At 33.0% G+C, this 20298-nt stretch overlaps 2 protein-coding genes across 3 annotated transcripts; both read left to right on the plus strand.

The window, feature by feature from the left end:
- Positions 1 to 1148: 1148 nt before the first annotated feature.
- On the plus strand, positions 1149 to 4947 carry LOC116133295 (organic cation/carnitine transporter 7-like). The gene is made up of 6 exons (XM_031419010.1): positions 1149 to 1259; positions 1887 to 2155; positions 3104 to 3341; positions 3624 to 4128; positions 4233 to 4435; positions 4714 to 4947. Exons 1-6 carry the CDS (start codon positions 1212 to 1214, stop codon positions 4945 to 4947), a joined length of 1497 nt encoding a protein of 498 aa, XP_031274870.1. The 5' UTR covers positions 1149 to 1211.
- An 11439-nt stretch (positions 4948 to 16386) lies between these two features.
- Positions 16387 to 20174, plus strand: LOC116133264 (organic cation/carnitine transporter 7-like). 2 transcript variants are annotated; one of them, XM_031418971.1, is made up of 6 exons: positions 16387 to 16502; positions 16748 to 17035; positions 17926 to 18163; positions 18826 to 19336; positions 19413 to 19615; positions 19726 to 20174. In XM_031418971.1, the coding sequence occupies exons 2-6, from the start codon at positions 16767 to 16769 to the stop codon at positions 19981 to 19983; spliced, it is 1479 nt and encodes a 492-aa protein (XP_031274831.1). In that variant the 5' UTR covers positions 16387 to 16502; positions 16748 to 16766; the 3' UTR covers positions 19984 to 20174. The 2 variants fall into 2 exon arrangements, with proteins under 2 accessions (XP_031274831.1, XP_031274832.1); XM_031418972.1 differs by having other exon boundaries at positions 16767 to 17035.
- The last annotated feature ends 124 nt before the right edge of the window (positions 20175 to 20298 follow it).

Here is a 20298-nt window from a genome sequence, read left to right on the forward strand (position 1 = left end):
CCTAATAGATTGAAATTCATAAATAGGGTGTACCTTTTTTATCTCTTGTCAATCATTCCTTTCCTAATCTCTCCATACCCATTTCAATATTATAGCAAACTTTCATTTTCTTTGTTAGTACAATGCCCTGTCACAATAAATAAGCAAAAGTTCTAGAACAATTACAGGCAACCTTCAATCTAACATAATATTTTTAGAATTTCGGTGAAAAAACTTCACTGTTTGAGGAGGTTTACTATAATGGGTGATTGGGTGTAATGTGATTGTTTTGAGGTTTACAACTTCCTTTTCTTTATCATTTTACCCTTATATAGAGAATGGAGGTCATAAAGAGTAATACTTCCCATCTTAAAGTATATCCCAAAATTTACATTACAAATTATGTGTTATCTTATTTAGCATTGTCATGTTATTTCACTAAATCACCACATATGATACAACATCATTTGGAATGAGAATTTCGTGATAATTTTTGGAGTGTTTAGGATTATTAATTGATAAAAATGTCCATTGAAATAGCACTTTGCATAATTATAACTGAGAAATCCACTCACATGATATATAATTTGTAAAATTGAATAGAAATCTGTTATTCCTCTTACAGTAAGAGGAAACCCATTGGAAGGCACAAACATTTTACAAGGCCCAAAGTTTTTTCTTTGTAGGGATCAAAATAATTACTTCATGACTACGCTAGTGACAAGTGACTGAGCTAGCACAGCTCAAAAGATTTGTATGTAAAGGACGTGGGCATGAGTTTAGTTACGATAATTTTGGATATAAAGTTTAGAAGTAGAAGCGCGTGACAGTCAGTCTCTAAGCTTTCTTGAACACGATAACATCAATAAAACTTGAACTATAAGTCTATAACAATCCAATCTGTCCCTTTCAATGGGTCCACTCATAGCATCAATCAAACAGATATATAGTATATAGTATATACCACACGAGACGTTTTGTGGTTGGCCTCCTCAGATGTATTGTTAATAATACACTCATAGTGGCGTATTACCCACTATGTATTGTTCTTTTATTTAAACAACATCACAATGATTAAGACTTTTAGCGTAGTGTAGTTTTAGTTAAGTGTTTTAGGTGAAGGAAGGTGGTCTGCTTCTGAAAGGTATATCTGTTCTCTCTTGTTTAACATTCTTGAATGGTTTATTTTGAGATATTAATTGTTAGATAGTGATTGTTGTTACTGTCAGATTATGAGCAATTCTTGTGAAGCTAATTCAAAACTGCTTTCTTTTATTTGGGTATGAGTATTGAAGTGCACTTGTTGTGAATTTAGTTGCCTTACCTGCGTGAAATATAAAATTTTACTCAATTTCCCACAAGGGTTTTGCAAAGATAGAAAAGGGAAGTTACTTTCAAGTGTTCTGAATAGGTTTTGATTTGTTATTGATGAAGAATTTGTTTTCATCCATAGTTACTGTCTCCTGAAACCAAATTCGTCTTCAGGTGGATTGTCTAACTTGTGAAATTGAAATATATCATTTGCTTAAACATATCGAAATGGTTTGTATTTTAAAAAGTATTAATTCTAAAATTCAACATTAACTTCAAATATTCTCTGTCACTTAGATCATATATTAATTTTTGTTTCTAGAGGTATATGATTTTGTTTGAGGTAAGGGACACTCTCATCAAATTAAGTAGAAAAAATAGTTTCTCTGATAACATTTGTAAGAAATATAGCTCTGCCTGCGCATAAAGAGAGAAGTTTCTATTTTTAGAAAGTAAAGCATGGAAGAAGAATTGTTCATCAAAAGTACTTGAATTGATTCGCCATTTATGAAAGTGAAAATCATGTTTGAATTTTTTATGAACATTCTTCAATTCTAAGATAGAACATCTTATTTTGTTTCAATCTGGTTGACAAGATGGAAGATGGAAGGCCTGTGTACACGCTGGATGAGGCGCTTTCTGCTATGAGGTTTGGGAAGTTCCAAGGTCTTGTGCTAGCATATGCTGGACTAGGGTGGGTTTCAGAAGCAATGGAGATTATGATTCTCTCTTTTGTCGGACCAGCAGTCAAGTTGAAGTGGGGACTCTCTTCGAGCGAAGAGAGCTTGTTAACAACTGTTGTTTTTGCTGGTATGCTACTTGGAGCCTATTCTTGGGGCCTAATATCTGATAATTATGGAAGGAGGTAGGCTAGTTTACCCTTTTCTTTTTCCTTATACATAATTTCATTTGCTTCTTTTACATGTAAGTTAGGCATCCTATATATTTGCTTGGATGTGCTCATGTCCTTAATTATGTTCAATGATGTAATTGGAAGTTTAAATTCTCATACCTAGATTTTCATATTCTCTGATGGAGGTCAGTGTTGACATGATTTGATTCTACTTATCTACTTCTGAAAATTAATAAAACGTGCATAATTTCTTGGAAACTTCATCACTTTTTCACTCTAAAATTTGGATGTATGCTTCTGTGCATTTATATTGATCATTTGAACTTAGACATATGTTCTGTTCATATAGGTATCAAAGACTTTTTATCTTTGATTGTATTTTTAAAATGTAAGCTATCAGCATTAATATGTATCCACCCGAAGACAGTTGCACTAACAAAGTAATCTAATTTGCATATTAATAACACCAGGGCCTTAATGTTCCCTGAAAATGTCCATGAATACACAAGGCACGTATGTATGTTCGGTTTTCCAAAACATTTATATAGCCTTTATGTTCTGTCACAGTAAGTATGATTAGAATCTAGAAGGAATACTTTATCCATTGTGAATCTCTCCCTTCAACCGTTTTAATTTGGTTCCTGCCATCTAATGTAGTATTTATATTATATTGTTCTGGTTCTCCTCTGGTTTTATGCATCATGGATTATATTGGTGCTCAGTACAGCAGGATTACTCTGTATCACATAATAGAATAAACAGTTTCTCACACACACATATTAATTATATATATATATATATATGTTTCAATCAAGTTTACCTCTATTTTTTTTTTTCTTGATGTATTTTTAAGTGTATCTGGAAGTTGGTCTTATTATCAAGTCCGAGTGCTTCCTAATTGATGATGATTTTATTTCATATTATACTGTTTAATTACTTGCTTCTGTCTTCTATTTTCAGGAAGTGTTTTCTCAGCATAGCAACTGTAACTAGTGGAGCTGGACTGTTAAGTGCTTTCTCTCCAAATTATTTGTTATTGGTGATATCTCGTTGCCTGGTTGGCTTTGGTTTGGGTGGGGGACCTGTTTTCTTAGCCTATTTTCTAGAGTTCGTCCCTATTTCATATAGAGGCACATGGATGGTAGTCTTTTCTGCTTTTTGGACTGCTGGAACAATTTTTGAAGCTTCACTTGCCTGGGTATGTTTCATTTCCTAACCTCCAGGTATTATCCTAATCACTCTTAGTCCATAGTGCGACTTTTGGAAACTGGATGTTTCGATGATAGTTTCTGATATAGCTCGTAGCTATAAGGTCATTAAATGGTTATTTCTGCATATTGAGCTTTTCTCAAAGCTTGAATTTTTAAAGTCGTAATATAAGAAGCTTAGGAGTCTTTCATAAATAGAATCAAAAACTGATATGGTGGTGAATGAGAACTTGGGGATTGTATAATGTTTCAACATTTTTGTCAATGTGCAGATTGTCATGCCAAAATTGAATTGGAGGTGGCTATTAGCATTGTCTTCTATACCGTCCTTTGCTCTGCTTCTCTTTTATGGTCTTGTACCTGAGTCACCAAGATATTTATGTATGAGAGGTAGAACAACTGATGCACATCAAATTCTTGAGAAGATAGCTCGCTTCAACCGCGCAAAACTCCCTCCAGGCATGCTTATTTCTGATAAAAGTACCCGGCAGAATGAACAATCTGCTTCATCAGTAGATACCCCCCCGCTCTCAACAAGAAGAAAAATGACCAGGAAATTTAAGTCCGGCTTTTCATCATTTTTTATGCTTTTCTCATCAAATATAATTCGGACAACTCTTCTCCTATGGGTGCTATTCTTTTCAACTGCATTCTCATATTATGGTATGGTGTTGTTGACTTCAAAGCTAAGTAGTAGGCAAAGTAAATGTGGCGGCTCAACCATCCTGCATTCGGATAATAGCCTCTATTTGAACGTGTTTATCACTAGTTTGGCAGGTAAGCATGCCCTCCGTGGACTCGCTTGTACTCAAATTGAAAATATTGTTATGCTCTTTTGAATAGAAGCGAGGTTTAACATCTTTCTGGCATTTATCTTACAGAGCTTCCTGGGCTTATCTTGTCAGCAATACTAGTGGACAAAATTGGGCGCAAGTTCTCGATGGCTACTATGTTTCTCTTAGCTTGCATTTTTCTTCTGCCACTGGTCTCCAATCAGTCTGCTATTTTAACGACAGTATTATTATTTGGAGCACGCATGAGTGCCACTGGAACCATAACTGTTGCCAGCATTTATGCCCCTGAGGTAATCGTATACGACTTCATGATTCTAATTTCCAATTATCTTACGCTTTCAAGCCTCACCAAGATTAATGAATTGAAAAATGTTATTTTCCTCTCTCGGTGACTGCTTTCATAGATCGATTACCAATTTATCTGTCACAGCCTAACTTGATTCAATGCACAAAGGATGTCCAAAAAATACTGAAATGCTCTCCTGCATTCCCTCGTCAACCTTGGTAACATATTAGTTGCATATAATTTGATGGGGTTGTACTATATGTAAAATTTTATTCTCTGCAGATATATCCTACTGCGATGAGATCAACTAGCTATGGAGTTGCAAGCGCCGTGGGAAGAGTTGGTGGCATGGTATGCCCGCTTGTAGCGGTCGGACTTGTCACCGGGTGTCACCAAACGGTAGCCGTGATTCTGTTTGAGGTAGTAATAGTTGTTGCAATAGCCTCTGCTCTGCTTTTTCCATTTGAAACCAAGGGAAGGGAATTGAGAGACAGTGTAGATATACCGGATTCGTAATAGGAAATCGCAGGATAGTTTGTAGTGCTGCTACTCTTTGCCATTGTAAAAAGAAAGTAAGGCTTCACCATGCATGAATTTTTACTAATTCATAGATATTACTTATGCACATGATCATGATCTATGTGCTAGTGTAAAAACATGAAACTGTAGATATGTTCTACAACTCTTGTTTTTAATAATATACTTGATTTGGATTTTCCTATATTATGTTAATATTATTTATGTTTAAACAAAATTTTCAAAAAAAAAAAATTGTAAACAATATTCTATTGAGGCACATAGTGGCTTGTGGGTTCAATTGAACTCATTGAACTTTTCAAAAAAGTATTAATAGTTTATAAATTTTACAATTTTAATTTCACTTAACTTCATGTTGAACTCATAAAATAAATTATTAATTAATATTTTTTAAACTTTTTTCTTTTCTTTATTTCCTCTATTTTGCTCTTATATTATATTTTTTCTTTGGTTGGATACTCAAGAAATGCTACTCTTTTTTATTACAAGGTAAGATGATACTAATTTTATTTTTATTTTTTGACTTAAAATTAATTCTTTTCTTTTAGCTCCCTTAATTGATGAAAGATTATGAGTTATGAGTTTTTGTTGAGTTTAATAAATGAGTTTGAAATAATTCCTAAATTTTGATATGAGTTTTGATTTAATCTAGTTTATGTTGAGGTATGAGTTAATTAATTGTTGTTTTAAGTTGGGTTTGATAAATTGTGGCTAGTTATTGAGTTAATTTTGAATATGATTTAAAGAATTGATGAAACCCTAAGTTGTAGAGATTTGGGGATTTTGTGTAATTTCGATATATTGGTTAGTTGCTTGATATTTAGAGTTAGATTTGATGAGTTTTTATGGGTTTATGAGTTAAATTTTATTGGGTTAGTAGAAATCCCTTGAAAAACCTAAGTTATGATTTGAATTTTGATAAATTTGTGTTGTTTTTTTAATTGTAATTGTAATTGCAAATAAATTATATTTCTGATAATAAAAATTCTTTTCTTTTTTTTAGTTATGGACAAGTTTTTTATCAAAAGAAAGTTTTCTAATGAGGACCCATCAATTGAACAAAACATAAGGTATCACAATAGTGTTCACAATGAGCATATGAAATCTAGTTTAAGACAAACATATGTTAAGCTTAACTTGAGTAGTCTTCCAGTAGATCCTGGATTGAGGATTAAAATTTTAGAATATCATCATAATGATAGAGACAAAGTGAGAAAGACATATTTGTAAAAAGGACCTTGCTAACCACACAATCATAATTTTAAAAAGCGAGCAATTGAGAATTTAATGCGTCATTTTAATCCTATTTGGTTTAGAGAATATACAAATTGGTTAGAGTCTAGTGTAGAAAATGAGGCTATTTTTATTTGTGTTGTTATCTTTTTAGACATGAAATTAGTATTGATATTACCTGTTGCAACTGCAAGTATTGAAATAACATTTTCTGCAATGAAGATTGTGAAAAATCGACTATGGAATCGAATGGGAGATTAATTGTTAAATGATTATCTTATTACATATATTGAGAGAGAGATATTTGATGGAACTGTCAATGAAACAATTGTGCAATATTTTCAGAATATGAAAAATTGTCGAGAACAATTATAGAATTGATAATTTCGTATATATAACTTTTAAAAGTACATTTTTTATACTTATTAATTCAGTATATATTTTATTATAAATTTATCAACTTTGATATTTTAAACCCATTGACTCAGAATCCTAGCTACGTCCCTGATTCTATTCCATGATTTTTAATTATTTCTATGTTTTGTAAATTAAGTCAGTTTTAATATATGTTAAAACTAGTACAGTATGGAGTTTGAAAAAATTTATTTAATTAAAAGATATGAATTATACGAATTGTTATGATTTTTATGTAAAACTGTATATTTAGTTTTTCTATAAACCAACCAACTTGCGGAAAATATTTAAATATCTTAGAATATGTATTTTATTTTGAACCTTTTACTGAATGACATGTTTATTTTCTATTAAAAAAATAAAAATAATAATTGTGTATTTTCAATGAGTATAAACTTTATTACGAATTTTTGAAGGCAGTGAGTTCAGTTCTAGGAATTTTCTACAAAACTTAAAACCAAAAAAAAAAAAAAAAAAATATATATATATATATAATTTTTAAAATTGAGGTAATTAAAGTTTTACATGATTTACATTTGTTTTATTTTATATTGTAATGAACTGAAGCTGTAATAAATAGAGAAGAAATTAAATGTCTTTTGTGTTTTCTTAAGACAGTCTTTCATCTAAAGTAGTTTCCACTTTCCAACCTATTTGGGACTTAAAAACATGAAAAATTATTAATTAAATAATACATTTATAATTCTAAAAATGTTTCATGTTCTGAAAAATGGAAATTATTTTTATGACAAAAGATTTATTGTTAAATAATTTTATTAAATGTCCTTTTATCCAAAATTTCTCAAACTAGTTTTCAGTCATCTTATTTAGTGGGAAAAAAAAAAAAAAAAAAAAAAAAAAACAAAAAAAAAAAAAACAAAAAAAAAAAAAAAAAAAAAAAAAAAAAAAAAAAAAAAAAAAAAAAAAAAAAAAAAAAAGACTTGTACAAAGGTGTAACGATTTAGAAAATGTTTTAGCTCAAGTCTATAGTTAATAATAATGAGTAATACGATATGTTATGTGTTGATGCATAATTTTGACACCAACTAAAAGCACATGTGAAATGTTGAGTTGGCCACAAAAGACACACGTGAAAGGTTTTTTAGAAGAAAATGAAAGTAAATGCAGTGAAAAAAGAATTTTAAAGTGGTTCGGATGCTAAGGAAGCAATCCTACGTCCACTGATATTTTTATTTATGATGATAGTCAGGTCGCTTTAGACGACTGACTTTACACTGATGATACAAGGTATCGAGGACTGTCTTTTCTAAAGAGTGAGTTCTTATGAAGAGAAAAATGTGCGAATCCCCTTTAATGAGAGAGGAATTCCCATTTTATAGTGGGATGCCTTGAGGCAATCATCACTGAATCTGAAAGTTGGTGGGATGATCCGTGCAAATCCTTCGTTTGGAGTAATTCATGTGATTTGCTGCAGGGGTTGGACACGCGGGATTATCACAACTCCTTGCTGACCTGACGTGCACCCATTACTCTTAAGAAAGCAAGCTGTGGGTGCCACCGCGATTACACGAAGCAGCTGCGTCAGGATGGCAGTAGGCTCTTCCCGAGGTTTGACCTTGCGCACTTAACAGGACGCCACGTCAGCCCTAAGTTCCCAGGCATATCATTATGAACTGAATGACCGAATTACCCAGGTCAATTAAGGTAACAAATGATTGTCGAACTAAATAATGTGCACACTGTGAAATGGTATGATACGAGGATCTTACCTAGGTTCAAGGCAACATATAAAATGATTGTAAATGGCCACTTGCAGGTGCAATATGGTATTGTTTAATTTCAATTTACTTTACAATTATAATGAAGAATTATATTTTTTTTATGATATTTAAATAAGATAAATGAATTTTAAACCCATTTTTAAAAAAATAATTTTATTTATATCCTTGTTTTAATATGATTAAAATTAATAAAAAGTGAGGAATTTATTTTTTTTCAATTTTCAAATTTTTTATTTAAAGTTTATATTATTTATTAATTTTTTTAAAACTATTTCAATAATCTAATTTTTATTTAAATGATTATTTATACGTTATAGTCCGTCGTCACACCACACATCCAACAGTATATTTCCTATCCAAAGCACTTAAATTCCCTCCAACACAGTATGAAATAATCAATTCAGTCCATTACGGTGTGCTAAACACAATGTTTTAAAGCCTTCAAAGAAACAATTGTCTTGTGTACTCCATTTGGGCATCAATTTTGTTTGTAATTTTATACTTTAAGAAATATTTTCTTTAAACTTTAATTGATGGACATTTTTGTCTATTAAAATTAAGAATGATTATTGGTTTTTTTTTTTTTTAAAATTGTCAATTAATCAATAATATCTCCTATATATCGTCAAAGTTAGTTCAACAATACCTGTTTGAATTTATATTTTGGGTTTCTAAATAAACTAACAAAGTCTTGAGGGTTTTCTTTGAATGTCAATTTTAAAGATTGTTATATATATTGCCAAAGTTGAAAGAAAAGATCTCTCCATTTATTAAATTATTTATTTTACTTGTTCGGTATATTTTCTCCATTGATAGAATTTTAGATAGATCTGACTCCTCACCGAATAAGGCCTTGTTGAATGAGAGGATTACTCATTTTTATAAACCAATAGGCTTGAGCGTGCCTAGTCGGTGTGAGACTTCAACACTCCCTCTCACGGTGTTATTGAAGACAGTTGTCGGCTCTAACTTCTTCCCTCACGGTGTTATTGGAGATAGTTGTTGACTCTAACTTCTCACCTATTGGTCAAACACTCAGCTCAACTGAACCTGACTCTGATACCACGATAGAATTTGAGGTGAGTCTGACACCTCACCCAATAAGACTTTGTTAAATGGGAGGATTACACACTCTTATAAACTAATAGACTTAAGCGTGTCTAGTCGTGTGAGACTTTAAATTATTTATTTTACTTGTTTGGTATACTAATAGACCCCCATCAGTTTGCTTCCTAATTGTTCAAGAATGTATTATATTGTATTAAATTGGATATTACTGGTTTTTATGTATAATTATAATGGCATTAATTTATGATTAAACTAAACTCAAGAAATTTAATTAAATATTTTAAACATTGATTTATTTTTAATTAATTTTTAGAGTTAAAGACAAAAGGGTGAAACAAGAAAGATAAAATCTAATTGGGGCCACCGGCAGTCACGCTATTTAAATTTACTTCTGTCTCCCAAGACCATTATTATTTTATTTTAGTGTTTAAACAAGTTATAACTATTTTTTTATAGAATTTATTTAGTCATTTACTTCAAATATATTTCAACTAAGGGGGCGTTTGGTTCGCGGTAATATCAGATTATTGGGATAATGTCATCTTATATTACTTGATTACCACGTTTCGTTGTCAAGTAATATAAGATTTCGGTAATCTTCAAATACTAATAGTAGTTACTATTGGTAATATTGGAGGTAATCTAATTACCTCCATTTTCTTAGGTATTATGAGATTACCAGCGTTATCCTTTTTTGTTACAATTTTATCCCTTATTAATGAAAATTTTGGACAATAATACCCTCATTTTAAAATAAATTTACGTTAATATCCTATTTCAATTTTACCCTTGTTAAACTAAAATTTTGGACAATAATGTCCTTGTATTTAAAACAATTTATAGACCACTGCCACTCAGCCACCACCACCACTGCCACCCAGCCACCATCGCCTACAGCGGCCAACCACCATGGACCGCCTCGGAAAACTCGCCGGAGTCCCTAAAAAAGAACGAGTTTCGGTGGGAGGCTCCGGGAGTCATCGATATGGTCGTTTTCGACCATATTGATGGCCGAAAACGGCCAGATCTATTTCGGCTAAAATAGATCTGGCCAGAAATGGCCAGAATTCTGGCCAGATCTGGCCGTTTTCGGCCATCAATATGGCCGGAAACGGCCATATTGAAGCCTCTTAGTCACGTTGAGTTGCTGATGGCGGCGGCAGGAGGAGGGGGTGATTTCATAATAAATTAAAGTTTTAGATAAGTAGGGGTGTTTTAACTAAATCTGAAATATTGGGGGTTAAAAAAATTATTCAAAAATTAATAATAAAAATAATATTATATTAATATTTGTAAAGGGGACAATTTGATAATTTAAATAACATACCCACCAATTTATTCCCTACAACCAACCATATTAATATAACATACCCACTAACTAACCAAACACATTTTCTTAAAGATTCCCAGTAATCTTTCAAGGTAATCTATCTTTTCAGTAATCCAATATTCCAAGTAATCTAACATTCCTGAACCAAATGCCCCCTAAGGGTTAAGATTTGATTAATGATTATAACTTCATTTTTATTTAAATAATTTAAGACAACCACATAATTTAAATTTTATAAATAATTAAAAAATATGTTAAGATATTCTAGCTTTTTTTTGTTAATGTTTTTATCTTCAATAGTTATCATGAAAGGAAAAATATCTATAATAGGATTTTTTTTTTTTTTTTTTTGGTAATGGAGTATTCGGACTAATTTATGCATACCTCATCTAATCTCTAAGATCTATTGAATCTCTTACAAGTTTAAAGTATAAGGTAAATTATATTATTATTATAATAAGTAGTATCAATATTTGAATTTAAGAACTAAAAAAATGGAATAAACCTCCTTGATAGTCGATAGGAATATTAAGAGTTAAAAACTAAATGATTTATTACTATACTCCTTCGTTTTTTTATAAAAATCGGTCTGAAGATATTAACTTTTTTCAAAATAAATGACACCCTCTTTTCTCTTTCATGTTTCTCTGACCCACGCCTCCCTTCCCTACTTTGCCCTTCATCTCCTCTCTTTACCTTTTTCTATGCCTAAAGGTGGAAAAGTAACCCGTCCGGCCCGGCCCGCGGCGGGTTACATTCTTTGGTGGGCCGGGCCTAACCCGCCATTTTTTAGAAAATGGCTGGCCTGGCCCGGCCTGCCAACCCTAACCCGCCGGGTTAGGCGCGGTCCCGGCCGGGTTAGCCCGATTTTTTTTTTTGTTTTTTTGTTTTTTTAATTTAACTTTTCAAATAAATAATTATAAATATAATTGTTTTTAGTTAACTTTTCAAATATCAATAATTCAATTCAATTCAATTTTTTTTTTTTTTTGTTAACATTTCAAATATTAATTCAATTTTAATACAATAAAATTGTAATATAAGAAAAATTAGACTTATTCATTTATCAAAAAATAAAATAAGAAATTACAACAATTATTGCCTCGTTAAAAACCTCACCAAGAAAAACCCAATGGGAGAAAAACTTGGTAAAGAAAAAAGAGTGCAATAATTGACAATTAATTTACAAATTACATTTTACAAAACAACTAATTTGGGGGTGGTTCACTAGGACCTCCCTCATCTGTATCATCTATATTACAAAATTGAAATGATTCTACTAAAGTATTGTCGATAACCTCGTATTGATCTTGATGGCGCGATCGTTCCCAATCTCGAAGACATGTGAGGACTTCAATCATTTTTGGAGCAAGTTTAGTCCTCCTTTCATTTAAAATCCTTCCACTTGCACTAAATGTTTGTTCGGATGAGACGGTTGAGACAGGAACAGCGAAAACATCCAAGGCAAGTCTTGATAATACCGGAAAAATACATTTTCTGGCTCTCCAATACTCTAAGAGATCAAAGTGACCTGTTGAAAACATTTCGGGGGTTGCCAAATATTGTTGAAGTTCATTACTCTGCGACTCCATGGAGGACAGCATATTAGTTGTTGTTGTTGTTGGTGGTGGTGCGTCTGAAGAGGAGGCTGTGCTTCGGACTCGGGTCCTCTTCGGCCTATTCAGTGCATTCCAAGAGAATAAGTCTTCATTTGTTTCTTCTGCTACAGCTTCTCTGGATATTTCGCCTCTTTGCGACTGCGGGTTCCCATACCTGTTTTCATATTGGAAATATACTTCGAAAAGACTATTTTTTACCTCTCCTATTTGATTGACATATGATTCGGTTTGTAAATTTTCACTTAAATTGTCAAAACCATTTTCTAAACGTGCTAATTTAATTCTAGGATCAAATATAGCACCTAAACAATAAAGAAAAGGAATGGGTTCCCAATATTTCAAAAAAAAATTTTCCATTGCCTTTATTGGTGCATGTAAAATTTCATTGTCTTTGTTTTTTGTAAATAACTCGGAAATTTTTATAATTGCATGTATTACCAATGGACTAGTAGGATAATACACACCAGAAAGTTGTAAAGTGGCTTGGTAAAAACATTTGAGAAAAGAATGAAATACTTTAGCTATCTTCCAATCATTTTCTACCAAATGATGAGGACCTCTATTATTTGCTACAAAATAACTAATTATATTAGCATAAGGTAAACATGAATCAAGCATTAAATAAGTACTATTCCATCTAACAGGCATATCTAATGCAAAAGTTCTAGGAGACATATTTGATTTTATACAAGCTTCTTGAAATTCAGCATTTCTTTTATTACTACTAGTAATCCAAGCTAAAGATTCCCTAATTCTATCAATATTTTTTTTAATTGTTTTCATACCACTTTTCACAATTAAATTAATAACATGACATGCACAACGTTGGTGAAAAAACTTCAAATTATTATATAAAAGATAATTATTTTGAAAAAATTCTATAGCTTTACTATTAGAACTTGCATTATCTAAAGTTAAACTTATCACTTTATCAATAATATCATAATCTTCTAAAACTTCAATAATTTTATTATAGATTTCTAAACCACTATGATCCACATCCATTAATCTAAATCCTAATAAAGATTTATTTAATTTAAATTCATTATCAAAATAATGACTAGTCACACAAATATAATCTTGTTTAGCTCTACCACTCCAAATATCAGCAGTTAAAGCCACACTAATATGACAAGTATGAAATTTATTTTTTAATTCTAATTTCATTTTTTTAAACAATTTTATTAAATCATTTCTAGTTGCAGTTTTAGAATAACTTTTAAATCCTGGAAAAAATGAATTTTGAACAAATCTTTCAAAATATTTATCTTCTGCCATATTAATAGGTTGATCAGATGCAGCAATATATAAAGCTAACTGTTCCCTATATACATCAGAATTATAACGCCAAGTAGTACCCATATTAGTTATTTGAGTTTGATTGCTTTCTCTATTTCCATGTTGATTAATATGTTTATTAGCATGCCTTTTTAAAGTACTAGTACCATTACCTGAATCAGCTTTATAAACATTTGCACAATATTTGCATCTTGCTTTCTTGACTTGAACGCCATTTTCTGTCTCGTAAAACTTGTCGAAATGCGCCCAAACGTCTGATGTGTGTCTGTCTTCGCTTTCGACGGCAGTTGATGATCCCGCCTCAGCTTGAGATGAAGTTGGACGAGGACGACGATTACGAGGACGACTTCTAGAACCACCGGGAGCTGTTGGAATCGACGGCATATTTTGAGGTGTATCGGATTCTGAGACTGGGATTGGGACAGCGGGACTATTTGAATCTCCTGCATTCATAGTAAAATCAGCGGGACTAGGACTAGGATAGTAGTTTTCTTCATCATTGAAATTGAGGGGAGAAAAATATCTATCCATTGTAGTTGAAAAAAAAATTGATGTAGAAGAAATAAAAATTAAAGAAAGAGAATTGGAATATGGAAATTGGAATTTGGAAAATTGGAAATATGAATTGAAAATTGCAAAAACTAATAAAAATTAAAATAAGAGCAAATTGATAACAAAAAGATTAAGAGAATAAATGAATAATTGAGAGAATAGAGATTAGAGAATATGAGAGAATGAGAGAATTTGAGTTGTGAGAAAAATATGAGAGTTTAGGGCCAATTTATGGAAAAAAATGGGGAAAGAAAATGACGAAAAAGACCCCTCCAACGGCTATATTTCAAGGGTAAAAGTGTAATTTAAAAAAATAAATAAATTTTACATTTTTAAAAAAATTTTTTTTTTGGCCAACCCGACGGGTTGGCCGTCGGCAACAGCCAACCTGGCAGGTTGGCACACCCAACCCACCGGGTTGCGGTCCTCCTGTAGAGAGGACAAAATAGCAACCCGCGGGCCGGCGGGTTGCCATTTTGCAACCCGGCCCGCCTGGGGGTTGCTGGCGGGTTGAACCCTCTTCATTACGGGTCGGGTTAGGGTTGACCCGCCTAACCCGACCCATTTTTTCCACCTCTATCTATGCCCACATCTCTTCTCTCTCTCTCTCTCTCTCTCTCTCTATCTATCTTTTCCATTGCCCATATCTCCATTCTCTACTATGCCTCTTATACTCCTCTCTCTCCACTTTTTCCTATGGCCAACGTCTCGTAAATCTCTTTCAATATTTCACATGTCTGCAGCGGTAAAAAGAAATTTTCCCATATGTAATATGAGTAGACAGTTATATAGAAAGGAGGAAATAATAATTATGGGTGCGTTTGATTTATTATTTTGGATAAGATTTTAGGGATAGTATTGGATAATTGAATATGAGAGTATTACGAGGTAAAATTTAAAAATTTATAAAATAACCGTCTAAGTTTGCTAATTTAATAAATACCCTAACATGTTAAATGACAAAAATACCCCCACCACCTACAGTGCCAGATTCCGGCCACCACCGCTGGAATCTGGCCAGAAAATCGCGTTACGACATAGACCGGTCGGATCTGTGTCGTAACGCGTCGTTATGGCCTTTTTTGGCTAGATCCACCACGGATCTGACAAAAAAAGGCTAGATCTAAGGCCTTTTTCGGCCAGATCCGTGGTGGATCTGGCCGAAAAAGGCCAAATCAGTGAACTTCTGGCCATTTATGGTCGTCAGGTAGGCCGTTGTACAGATTCCGACTACCACCGACGGTGGTTGTCGGAATCTGATAAGTATGGGTTGTGGAGGTGTTTTTGATAATTTTTAAACCTTTTTTCAAGATGTATTTGATGAAATTAATAATCTTACCGGGTTTAAAAGTAATTAAAAAAATAGAGTAATATTTCTGGAATAATATGCTAAACATTATTTAGAGAATAGGATTGAGAATAGGGATAAAAATAATAAGCCAAACATGGCGGCCGGAGGGAGTAATAATTATGATATTGATGGAGTGCAGTCTTATGTCAATTATTAGTCAACCAAATTATCTATGATAAGAAAACTAAATTGGAATATAACGATATGGTAAGGTTATTAATTATGATGGTGATGGGACCTGAATGGATGAAATTATTTGTACTTGATAATGACGGTCAAAATTGAAAACTATTATTGGAGCTTCATTTGGGGTATGTTGCTCTTGCCTACACTTTTAAATCATAGTAAAATTAATCTTTTACAACATAATTTAAGAATTTGAGCGCAAGAGTAACTTGTCTCCTGTATAAAATTCCAATCAAATATGAGAACACAGTTCGTTGGCTTTTGATGATACTCACCTTCAGTTTACAGGTTAAAATTTTAGGACTTTTGCGAAGAACAACTATATATATATAAAATTGAAACAATGACAAACATGAGATCATTTTAACTTATTGTAATAATTATGATTGTTGTTGTACAATTATGTATTTTATTTTAAGATTATAGAGCTGTAAAGATCAGTTATTTTTTTCTTAAATATGAGCCACTGGTTCAAAGAAAAGTACATGACGTCCGTGGATGAAAGACAGAATTATGGTTTGAGAGTTGGCTTGTTCCCTCCGCAACTGTGACTTTTTTGTTGACAAACTCACTCTAGAGCTAGTGATGTTCATAATTTGCGGTCCTGCTTTCATTATCTCCTTGTAGTCTTACTTATTTCTCCATTCATATCCATTGCTTTTTCCTTGGTGGGTTTAGATATCAACTATATTCCTTCTTTTGCCTTTTGGTGCGGTATTTTGTGCTCATGCAAAGAGAATGTATTTTGTTCTTCTTCATTTTATTATTCTTTTCTATACCTCAAGCTTAACTTCATTACGTATTTTCTAATGGGGGTGCAAATGTGTTCGTTATAAAGAGCTCCTTTTTTTTTATAACAAACATTGTCGCAGTTACTACTACCTGCATGTATATAGATAGTTTATGCATGCAAGTTCTATAATTTTTGTCCAAATTTTTGTTTTGTGTTTGAATCTGTTGCTCTATATTGTTTATCAATTTGCAGTTTTGAATTGATTGCATAGATGGATGAGCAGAGGGATGTTTACACAGTGGATGAGGCACTTGCCCATGTGGGGTTTGGAAAATTCCAATATCTTGTGCTGACTTATGCTGGACTGGGTTGGGTTGCAGAAGCTATGGAGATTATGATTCTCTCCTTTGTAGGACCAGCAGTGAAGTCTGAGTGGGGGCTTTCTTCAACTCAAGAGAGCCTCATATCTACTGTTGTTTTTGCTGGATTGGTGGTTGGAGCTTACTCATGGGGTATTATATCAGATAACTTTGGAAGAAGGTCTGCCCTTTTGCTTTATTTGTTATATTTTCTTGATTTCTTTAATAAATTTTAGATTATCTGATGGATGTGGCAGTACTTAAACTTAGCTAACACAAGAATCTTTGCTTTGATTGGTGAATTTTCAATTTTCTTAAAGCCTTTTGAAGTTTTGACTGTTTGAGATAAGAAATTTGTTCAATCTAAGTTTCTAGGTCTGGTAAAAATTTTAGTTTCTTTTGTTAGGTTGTCAGGGTTTTCTTCTGGAAATTGAAGATAAGCACCAATTTTGTTGCTTGAAGTTCACATTTAAATTATGACAAGCTTTCAGGTGAGGATAAGTACAAGATGACCAAAATTTAGTAATCTTAGTACTGTATCATTTTTGTGGCCAATACATTCGTCTGGGAAGGATGATTAACAGAATGATGGTCATGGAAGCTCAAGATGAACAATTGCATCTATATTTTCAATTCTGTCTTGTATGTATATTGTTCCAGTCCAATTATGCCTAGCGTCATTCTGATTTCCGCATTATAATTTTCTCAATTGATGTATATCTTGGGGAAGTTTAAGTTGGTTTTTCTGCTGAGTTTTTCAATGCTTAGTATGACGTAAGTATGTGTTTATTAAACATCTCATGCTGATCCTCTTGTGTTCGGTGTCCCATATGGCATTCAATCATATTCTCATTCATTTACCAACTTGTTTTGGCTGATTTATGAAGCGAAGATCATCCAAAATGTAAAGCCATTCTTCTAAACGAGTCGTTCCTTTCATTAACCACACACCTGAACTTCAACTTAGCCATTTGACTATTACAATTCCCACATATAAATTTTCTGCTTCATACTTTGGTCACATTAATCAAATTGATTTCTCATTACTGTTCTTCTATGTTTCATTACCAGGAAGGGTTTTCTGGGAGTAGCAATTGTAACTGCTGGAGCTGGGCTGTTAAGTTCTTTTTCTCCAAATTATATATCGTTGGTAACTCTTCGTTGTTTGGTTGGTGTTGGCCTTGGCAGTGGGCATGTATTCTTATCCTGGTTTCTAGAGTTTGTTCCAGTTTCGAATAGAGGCAAATGGATGGTTGTCTTTTCAGCTTTCTGGACTCTTGGATCAATTTCTGAGGCAGCACTTGCATGGGTATGTATTTTATCATGGCACTGCACTTTTCAAATTCAATAGCAGGACCCTTTGAACTTATGGACAACAACATATATGACTATCTAGACACCGTACTGGGCTACTAGCTAAACTGGTTGAGATCATTAACATCTCCAATTATTATTTGGTTATTCTTTGTTGATTCTATTCATTTTGAGGGATTGTTTTTTCCCAACTACCCCTCTCCAGTTGAGTCATTAAACTTGAAGCTAAGTATTGAGCTTTGGAAAAATCAGTAAGTTCATTGCAAGTTTATTGTTAAACATATTTCCATATTTACTAGTTTTTGCTCAAACTGTTTTGACATTTGGATTGGTTAATCGCACTCATATATAATTTGTTCCATAATCTGCTGGCTTTGTTGGTCCATTGCTTCCTGAAGTCAACTGATAATTAAATCCTGAAATTCATCACTAGATGTCATTACTCATTGTAGATTCTGCCTACTAATTTCCAACATAATACAACCTTACCTCTGTCACAAAGGAAGTTTGATTCTCTCAACTTTTGCTGTGTAGTGGTTCTTCAAGTTTTTCTTCCCCTAAAATATTGGGAAAGCCTCTCTTTTCTCTTTCTTCCTGGGGAAAGGAAATAGTTTTAAGACTACATGCCATTTCAATATTCTGTCACCTCAATTGCAGATTGTCATGCCAAGATTGAACTGGAGGTGGTTACTTGCACTGTCCTCTGTTCCATCGTTTGTCGTGCTTGTCTTTCTTGGTGTTTCACCGGAATCTCCAAGGTATCTATGTACAAAAGGTAGAACAACCGATGCACTTCATGTTCTGGACAACATGGCGCAACTTAATGGAACAAAGCTCCCAAATGGCATGCTTGTTTCTAATAAAACTGCCTGGGATGAAGAATTTGCTACGCCAGAACATGTTCATCTTCTTACATCCAATATCAACAAAACTGCGGAGGCAAAATCTGGCTTCTCATCATTTCTCTTGCTTTTCTCATCAAGATTAATTAGAACAACCTTTCTCCTGTCCATTTTACTCTTTGGAAATTCATTCGCATATTATGCCATTGTATTGTTTGTCTCCGAGCTAAGCAGTGCAGAGAAAACTTGTAGCTCCACTTTCTTACTTTCAGATAATGTCCAGAATTCAAGCCTCTACATAGATTCATTCATCACTAGCCTGGCAGGTACTTTGTTTCTAATTTATTCCGTATTATGATTTTGTGTTTGTAATTTTCATTTGACTTGAAAATTCTCTTCCAGAGGTTCCTGGACTTCTTTTATCAGCAATACTAGTCGACAGAGCTGGTCGCAAGCTTTCGATTTCAATTATATTCACCCTAGCTTTCATTTTTCTTTTGCCACTGGTTATCAGTCAGTCCAATATTTTAAGAACAAGCTTATTGTTTGGAGCTCGCATGTGTGCCATGGGAACCTTCACAATGTCTTTAATATATGCCTCAGAGGTAAGCCCCTTAGAGATATGTTCTAACTCAATTACTTGGGAACTTTAACTGACTTCCAATGAACTTATTCGCTGCCAATTCTCATTTAATTTTTTTCCTTTTCCCTATAGTTATATCCAACTTCAATGAGGTCAACTGGTACTGGATCTGCAAATGCTATGGGAAGAATTGGCGGCATGGTTTGCCCTTTTGTGGCGATTGCGGTGGTCGAGGGTTGCCATACAAGGGCTGCCATCATAGTCTTAGAGGGTGTGATTGTGGTATCAGTAATAAGTGTTCTACTCATCCCATTTGAAACAAGGGGACAGGAATTGAGTGACATTGTAGAGGCTGTACCAAATTCTAAACAAGTTACTGTTGGTGAGTAATAAGTTTGTATGTATATTATATATCTCACCATTATTAGGGAAGTGTAATTAAATGGTTCACCAATATTATTTTCTATTTATTGTCAAGGTAAATTAATAAACTTTCTTCTTCATTGCAATTGATGAGGCTTCAAAATTAGGTGTGAGTCTTGGCAATGGGAAGATGAGATCTTAGCTTAGTGTTGTTTAATTCTTAATATAATGGTTGATATTTCTGTTTCCACGCAGCTTAATTGGTGATAACAATTTTGCCCAAGAAATTTTGAATTAAAAAAGAAAATAGACATTTGACCATAGCCTCTACAGAAGTTGGTT

Source organism: Pistacia vera, unplaced genomic scaffold (assembly GCF_008641045.1).
Source record: "Pistacia vera cultivar Batoury unplaced genomic scaffold, PisVer_v2 Contig268, whole genome shotgun sequence".
Taxonomy (NCBI): domain Eukaryota; kingdom Viridiplantae; phylum Streptophyta; class Magnoliopsida; order Sapindales; family Anacardiaceae; genus Pistacia; species Pistacia vera.